At 38.0% G+C, this 9,225-nt stretch overlaps 1 protein-coding gene across 1 annotated transcript in view; it reads right to left on the reverse strand.

Moving 5' to 3' along the window:
• gpc1a (glypican 1a) overlaps positions 1 to 8,745 on the reverse strand; it is a 109,268-nt gene extending 100,523 nt beyond the window's left edge. Inside the window, exon 1 of the mRNA XM_060941261.1 lies at positions 8,131 to 8,745. Coding sequence (XP_060797244.1) covers positions 8,131 to 8,296 — 166 coding nt within the window. The 5' untranslated portion in view covers positions 8,297 to 8,745. The remainder of the gene's footprint in view (positions 1 to 8,130) is intronic.
• Positions 8,746 to 9,225: the final 480 nt, after the last annotated feature.

A 9,225-nucleotide genomic window follows, 5' to 3' on the forward strand; every position in this document is an offset into this window, starting at 1 on the left:
TTGGGGCCACAGAAATAGTAAGTGTGGAGTACTTGTGTAGTACTTCTGAGGCACCTCACTCGTCAGGGTATCTGCACATTTTTCAAGTACAAATTTAAAGACTTTTAAGACCTTTTCAAAACCTCTAAATGGAAAAATTAAGACTGTACTATGGCAAAGAAAATGATAAATATGGCAACTTAAAACTGTTTTCTGCAATAGTTTTTTTTTTACTAACTTTAAGAAGAATGCACACAATTGGTGAACAACAGGGTGCATCAATGGCAACTGTTAGACATGCAAACAGCTGAAGCAAAGTCGTGTGTTTTGGGCCTGCAGAACTACTGTAGCAGCAAGGAGAAGACTGGTGTTTACTGGAGAAAACACCATGAATCATTTCAAAAACGAAAACAATAAACGGCAAGTAGAACCAGCTGAACAACCTTAGCCGGCATTATTTCAATCCCCAAAGATTATCTTTGATGATGTGTGATTTTGTGTCCGACAGCAAAATCAGTCTGAGTGTCGTACAGTATACAGCTGGCTGAGGAAGTTCTAAAGTATCTTCTGCATTATAGCAGGTAACAGCATAAACCTGTTTATGCAGCCATAAAATCATCAGAGCGTTACATTAAACACAGAAAAACAACTGTCACCTTTCATAACCATTATCAATATTAATCAATGTGTTGTAATAACTGTAAACTAATTATCATCAGTGCAATTGTTATATCAATGTTCATTATTCAAAAATAATCATTAATTATTATCTATAATCCATGAATAATTGTTTGTATTACTACTACTACTACTACTACTACTAATAATAATAATAATAATAATAATAACTACTTTCCGCGTGGGTTTCCTCCGGGTGCTCCGGTTTCCCCCACAGTCCAAAGACATGCAGGTTAGGTTAACTGGTGACTCTAAATTGAGCGTAGGTGTGAATGTGAGTGTGAATGGTTGTCTGTGTCTATGTGTCAGCCCTGTGATGACCTGGCGACTTGTCCAGGGTGTACCCCGCCTTTCGCCCGTAGTCAGCTGGGATAGGCTCCAGCTTGCCTGCGACCCTGTAGAAGGATAAAGCGGCTAGAGATAATGAGAATGAGATGAGACTACTTTTTTAATAATAATTTAAAAAAATTAACTCAATTTTATAACATTTTAATAATCACTACTTATTAGCTATATTAATTAATAATTAATAGAGTAACAATTATTATAATTCAGTATTATTAATTAATACTTAATAAGCAGTGATTATCAAATGTAATTTAATAAGTAGTAATTATTATCAACTACTAAATTATACTAAGAAATAATAAGTAGTGATTATTGAAATGCTATAAAATCGAGTTATAAGATTAGTTACAATTATTATTAAAAAAGTAGTAATTATTATTATTAGTAGTAGTAGTGATACAAACAATTATTCATGGATTATAGATAATTTGTTTTTAACAGTGAACATTGATATAACAATTGAACTGATAATAATAAGAACATTAACAACAAGTATTACTAGTAGTATTATTGTTTATTATTATTATTAGTAGTAGTAGTACACAGTTATTTTATATCAATGTTCACTATTTAAAAAAATTATCTATAATCCATGAGTATTTGTTTGTATTCTACCAATTACTACTTTTTAATAATTATTTGTAATAATTATTACTGATTAATAATCAATAATAATTACTATTACTGCTAATTATTATTAGTGGTTGTTAATATTATTCTTATTATTATATTAAAAACACTGTTGTAGACGATAAGTAATAAAACTAAAAAACTTTTTGTACAAATTATTTATATTGTACTATATTTAGAATTATTGTATTTTCTGGAATTCTTTTTAACTGAGTTTTGAAATAAAGGTTGTTTATATATTTATATTAAACTTAGTACAATAAACAATGTTAATTATGTAAAAAAATGATGCTAATCATTATTATTAGTAGTATTTCCTATAAGTCCCATTTTCCACCTGACTCTTGTGCGCATGCGCGAACCCCCCTGTGTTTCACTCCGGAGTGCTTGACCTCTAACACACACGCGCGCACCTCATGTCTCTGAAAAGCCAGTTTCCCAGTCCGCCGTGTCCCCAGCGCTGCGTTACGGTCTTTAAACACATTTGTGTGATCCAGCGCTTTTTATCGCAAACAATTCTTCTCCTTATTTTGGGGATATTTGTCATCCCCCAACCACTTGTCGTTAAACAGAATCTTCCCATAATTATCAACGCTTTCTAGCGCCCACGTAAGCTACCTGCACATCTCTCACTCTTCACAACCACTGCACCACACCACACTTCCTCCAGTAGCCTCCTAACGTTAGTTCTTGATCTACGGAACGCACATAAGACGCACAGAACCAATGCTGCCCCCAAAAGGTACGCTGGTCACTTTTAAAATTACGGTTAAAAAAATACCCCAAACCGGATGGAGACATTTCACTCGTTCGGGCCAATATTAAATTTAATACCTCCCTTTCGAAAATTCCAGTCATTCCAAACAATTTAAGACGTTTTTAGGCCTTGAAAACCGAAAGTTATATTTAAGACTTTTTAAGGACCTGCAGGAACCCTGCTCGTACAATGACTGTGCGTCACTCGTGCGTCTTACTGTCATCGCAAAAAGCCCCTACTAGCCGTGCTGCTGACTTGGTTCAGGCGTACAAAAGGAGTACGTAGTGTATGCGTTCTTGATTTTTCTTAAGACCCGTAGAATTTGCATGTGCAGGACCAAAAGTCTCCACGGCCAGTCTGCAGCCTTCTACGGCGCTGAACACATGCAAGTGTCGCGCAAGTCTCAAGCGCCAAATTTTTTTACCGTAGACATCCCGTAGTAGCGCATACGGCGGGTTGTGAGTGTGGTTTTAGTTTGCAAATCATTGGATCTTTTTGAATTAGTCACTATGGCGAAGGAATCATTATTGGTCACTGTCATGCACGGTCATTTTTTTGTTTAGTAACTCTAGCATCAGATAATCAGCAATAAACTTAGTATGGTTATGAAACATGGCTTTTACATAGGTCTGTTTTATATATCTATCATTTTACCTGTCATCTTTAAAATATTCCTTATGTCTGGACTGAGATTCACTCCTCTTGTGTTTAGCTGCTCACTGTTTGGATCAATGAATCTTTCGGTCATGACTGAGATTTGCTTCTCTCTTGTTCAAAGGATCAATGTTTAAAAAGTGTTTCATTCATGATCAGGATTCATTCCTCTCTTGTACAGTGAGTCAGTGTTGAATCAAGCCCCTTTCACATACAATATGCGTTATTATAGAAGGTAAAAACAACATGGAATAGATAAGAAATTTTCATTCCCACTCAGTCTTCCAGAATGGAAAAGTTATGGATATCATGTATTCCCACCTAACTGTATTTAATAAAATGCTACGGAGCACCGACCATGACGTATCATTCATAAGATGGCAAGTCCACTGTTGTAAAAAGCCCAAGCCAGAAACTGAGATATTAGCTAGTTCGCAACATGGCACTAGTCAAGCTGCATCATGTCTCTGCTGAGAGAGTTCTTTGTCTTGCATTTGTTTTTATTTTCTATGCCTATGATTGTTCTGTTCCTCACTTTTACTATCATGCTTTCATGCCTGGTGTTCTTTGCTGCTTTGAATATTCTGTGTAAATAAAATGTTTCCACACTTGCATACATCTCTGTACCTCAACCATGATAAAAGTATGAAGTGGAAATATCAGAATCCCGAAAGAGAGAGAGAGACAGCACATTCATATAGCTTTTATTACAGTGCTGTTTTATTTTATATTAATTAATGTTGTTGATATTATATTGTGTGCATTTTATAAATGAAACTTTATAATAGGTATATAAGTACATGATAAACAAGTTTTATATATGGTTCGCGCCTATCCACGGTTTCGGCTCTCCACAATAGATCTTGGAATGTATCCTCATGGATACGATGGTCCCACTGAATCTGCCCACACGTCATGACTGGTCACAACATGTGAATCTGACAGGTCCGATTCCCACTGGAGTTGTGACAAAAGGTCTCTGTAAAATTAATGTTTTGACTTTGTCACTTTACTCCCATTCCCACAGGACACCATTACAGCATAATAATGGAAAATTTACAGTTTTTACTGTGAATGCAGATGGGGCATCAGGGAATCTTTTGGAGATGACTGGTCCATGTTTAAAAAGGCAAATCTTTCTGGCATGACTAAGGTTTGCTCCTTTGTTGTTCAAGCGTTCGGTGTTTAAAAAGGCAAGTCTTTTGGTCATGAGCAATTCACTTCTCACTCATTCAGTGGGTGAGTGCTTAAAAAGGTGGCTCTTTTGGTCAGGACCGACATGCATGTGCAGTTGATTGAGTTCACTGATTCTCATTCAAGCTCATTTGTTAAAAGTTAGCGATTTCTGTGTTTCAATGCAAACAGTAGAAGCCTGTTGGGCTGGGTGTGAAATAAAAAATGATAAACATGCAGGTACAAGCATATTATAAACTAACACAGTATCAATATTATTTTTTTTTTCATTTCTCACCTTGACTTGATGGTGGTAGGATAAAGCTGCATATTTGAAATAATCGTGCAGCTGAGCACATCAGAATGAACCATTTAACGAAATAAATATTTTACTTTACTTTAACCTTAACCTTTATAGTTTGTCATACAATTTGAGTCATATAAATTGACACAAACCTGCAAACGTGAGACTATTTAATGTTGCATTCCCTGTGAAAAAGGCTTTACTAAGACAAATAATGTCTTTTGAGGCATATGTGATGATTTATAGGATTTAGACAAGAAGTTTAAATTGTGCTAAACTGATCGCTATGATCTTCTCCGACTGTGTTAGCAATCTTAGGGGCAGTGGTGGCTCAGTGGGTTAAGGCTCTGGGTGACTGATCGGAGGCTTGGGGTAGCTTATATAACCCTGATCATATATGCAAATATTCAACTTTAAACATATCAAGGCTGATTGAGGTAAGATATAACTCATATTTATGTTTGAACTGTTCCATTAAATGAGTGTGGGTCAGAGCAGGGAAACAATACAATGTACAGCACAGAGAGCAACACAGTCTTTGAGAACTATTGTCTTACTGCTGCATATTAATTATTCATATTCCCAATCTGAATAACTGAAATCTAAGAGCAATTCTCTTAACAAATACCTTGTAAAAACTATTTTAGCAGTTTGCCCAAGCAAGTAATTTGGTGCAATTTAATCCTCTTATTGCTTCTGTAATACAGTTTGTCACTTAGCATTGTCCTTTGGTGGGTTTGTGACCAGACACCTTGAAGTAATGAAAGTATTTTATATATCATTCCACTTCAATTCTCACACACATACAGTATATGCAAAAATGCATACACACAACATACAGCATGCATATGAACGACACATTTCCCCAAATTTGTGTCTTTAGCAGTAGTGATCACCAGCCACATGCAGAAGCTTACAAACTGTAATTTGCATAAATTACAGCAAGCATAAATAGAAGGAATAAAGACAGAGAAAGCTAAACACTCCCAGATTTGTGCTGCAGATGCTGGTGCCTTGTTTAGTGAATGAATAAAACATGACATTGGTCTTGTACGGTTTAGGCACGGGCGGGTGGCGAGGGGACACGCTTGACTCGGCTCCCCCGCTGTGTGTGGTGTCATTGAAACAGACACAGTGACCTTGAAAATCTCTGCCAGGCCATCAGGCTCTCTGCCATGTCCTCATAACACCCATCCTGCTGAGGACACAGGGAAAGGACACCATGATGTACCCATTAGGGCGAGGAGGTCCAAGTGATGAAGGATGCCATTGAGGAGACAGTGAAAAACATATGGTGGTAAAAACATACTAGATAGCTAAAATAGTTATTAAGCTTTAGAAAATTTGAATTTAGAGATGTTAGTCAGCTGTAAAAGTCAGGTGTCCTCACAAGGATTTGAGTTTTGTTTTTCCTTGGGAAAGCATTATTCACATCATAAAACAATTGTCATTACGATACAGTTTACAACTGTTATTATTTTTCTAATTACTGATTACACCATAGCCCATTATAGCTAGAGTATTGAACAATGAAGCACAATTTACATTTCTCTACATGTATTTACTTAATAAATAAAGAATTAGCATGTTTCAATAAAACTAATAATATCCTGATTAAACTGTACTTCACTGTCATGGCCCGCTTGAAATATTTGGCACTTTTATTATAATTACTTTTATAATTTACTATTAATTTATATATATATATATAAAATTTAATCTCTGGTTAGCTTATTAATGACTATAGATTATTTCATTAATATAAACTTTTTTGAAAGAATATTTCTATAACATTGTACATAAAGCACTGAAGTAAAACTGGTAGCTAAATTTAGTGTTTCTCTCCCAGGGAATTTGGTTTTAGCCCAAAATAAATGTGTGCATACTTTGTTGGAATCATATTAAAATCAATTATAATTGATTCAAGCATTGCAAAATCAATGCAGCTGAATCAGCACCACCCAGCTGAACATTTTTACACCCCTTAACAGCACAAGTCCAAAAATCAGATGCTGACAATTGTGTGTTGTTTGTGTGTGTGTGTGTGTGTGTGTGTGTGTGTGTGTGTGTGTAGGTTTCCACATCTGTGATCATTTATTTTCATCTATCAGTACAAGAATCCAACTCACTGCCTTAAAGACAATGCAAGTGGATGCAGATGGTTTGTGTCAAATTACATACGTACTGCTGTGGATTAAATTAATAATGAGTGATTTATGGCCTATTATAATCTGCTTTTATTACCTGCTATCAGTGTTATCACAGAGTTATCACACATGTCAACTATATTGTGATGACTAATAGTGGTCTAAGCACAAGTGATCTGTAGGAATTAGCAACAGGACATGAGCAGACATGCGCTGCAGTGGTGCATGCCAAAACTCCACTTGGACATGCATCACACACACACACATCCTGTCAAAACAAGGAGATCATCAGAGCTGAAGCTGTATTTTGTCTCACTAACATGTATGATTATGGACTGCTTGATTTTTTATAATCATGATAATTACAAAATACAAGCAACATTTTTCCACAGCAGACGTGTGATGCTAAAGCTGCTGTCTTCCCAGGGTGTGATGTGCACTTGCAGCAACAAAAGACTCCACAGTGGTCAATTACTGAGGCCCTTTTTTTCTGTTATCAAGATCTGAATGAACAGAAATCAGTCTCTTTTGAAACTTTTTCAAACCATTTTTACTATGTACACTGGAATGGTTTTTAAATAATCATTGTTATAAACTGACCCTTTTTTTTGCCTTTGTGTAATGTTCTAATGGGATTAATTATTAAAGATACATGTATTATTATTATTATTATTATTATTATTATTATTATTATAAGCCACAAGAAGGACAGGGCTCAGGTGGAGGAGTCAGATTCCCTCTATGCTGGTGCATTGTGCTCTACTGTCTTTGTTTGGGACCCTGCATGGGCTACACATGCTGAACTTGAGGCTGGGTTGCCAGATTGAGCTCAAATATTTCAAAATGTTCTGTGCTTAATATCATAAGGACCTACACCCTATTTTCTCTATAGGGCACGCTTTATGTCTAGTAGTGTGAATATATATGTATATATTAATGCAGGATACAAAAGACTATTAATGCACTTTAATATTTGTGTAGAATGCGGAATACAGCACAAAGAGTCACACAGCCTATAATCATTTCCAGCGTTACAGCTTGGATTAAATTGCTTTGTGGCATTTATAAAAACAGGCTAGATGAAAATACATGGGTGATACAATCTGGCAACCCAACACAGTATCACAATAGCTTCGCAAACACGTGAACCTGTTTTTGTTTTCCCAAATTAAGCAGCTTTCGGAAAATTTGCATCAAACCGCACGTCGGAGTTTATTACAGGCGTAAATAAATTAATATGCTAAATTATGTCACTTATGGTGGCTATGTTATGCTCTAGTTCAGTGTTACTACTTTGTGATCCTGTTTAATATGGGAGTATGCGGTTAGGATGTCGCCATGGTGACCTGCGAGCACGCGACCAGCCAGTGCTGGGTCTCATAGACAGTTTGCGTTAATGAGCGTTTTAACACGAAGTCCACCCGCTGTGAAACCACCAGCACCGGCACCGCTGTTCTTACCGGATATCTCTGCGTGCGGGACTCCGTTCAGCGTGAAGCCTTTGCCGCTGTAGAAGCGCCGCGCGTCCGAGCAGCTGCGCGCTTTGCCGCCTGCGTTGTTGCTGTCGGCGCGCGCGCACGCCGCGAGCACGCACAAAACCGGGAGGATGGTGAGCGCGAGAGCCATTTCTCATCCAGGGACACTGCCTGTCTGTCTGCCTGTCTTTCTTTCTTTCTTTCTGTCTGTCTGTCTGTCTGTCACATGCGATCTTAAAGAAAAGAAGAGCGAGAAAGCATCCGGTGTTTCTGTCGGTCCGAACCGAAGTAAAGATTCCTTTAAATTGTTGAATCAGTCCGGCGGGTTGCCACAGCCCGCACTCATGTCTGTTCAGAAGTGTCCATGAAAGAAGACGGGATAAAAGGTGAAGAAGGAAGAAGGCAGACGAAACATCCGCTGAAAGCTACAGAAGGCACTGCTGTGGTCCCAAACCGCTCCGTGCGTTTTAGCCGCGGCTCTTTCTTCAGCCAGGGGTTGCCAGATTGTGCGTTTTATTCCTCTGTAGAGTTAAAGCCTGTATTAGCCCGTGGAGTTATTTTTAAAGATCTCATCTCATCTCATCTCATCTCATCTCATTATCTGTAGCCGCTTTATACTGTTCAACAGGGTCGCAGGCAAGCTGGAGCCTATCCCAGCTGACTACGGGTGAAAGGCGGGCTACACCCTGGATAAGTTGCCAGGTCATCATAGGGCTGACACATACCGTATGCCCCTTTTCCACCAAAGCAGTTCCAGGGCTGGTTCGGGGCCAGTGCTTAGTTTGGAACCGGGTTTTCTGTTTCCACTGACAAAGAACTGGCTCTGGGGCCAGAAAAACCGGTTCCAGGGTAGCACCAACTCTTTGCTAGGTCAGAGGAAAGAACCGCTTACGTCAGCGGGGCGGAGTTGTTAAGACCAACAACAATAGCAAGATCGCGAAAGGTCGCCATTTTTAAGCGACAAGAAGCAGCAGCTGTACAAACGCGAAGTCATCCATTATTGTTGTTGTTGCTGCTTCTTCTTCTTCTCCGTGTTGTTGTTGCTTCGATGTTCGCGCCAAGGTTTATGCAAACGCAGCG

Source organism: Neoarius graeffei, chromosome 15, assembly GCF_027579695.1.
Source record: "Neoarius graeffei isolate fNeoGra1 chromosome 15, fNeoGra1.pri, whole genome shotgun sequence".
In the NCBI taxonomy this organism is placed as follows: Eukaryota; Metazoa; Chordata; class Actinopteri; order Siluriformes; family Ariidae; genus Neoarius; species Neoarius graeffei.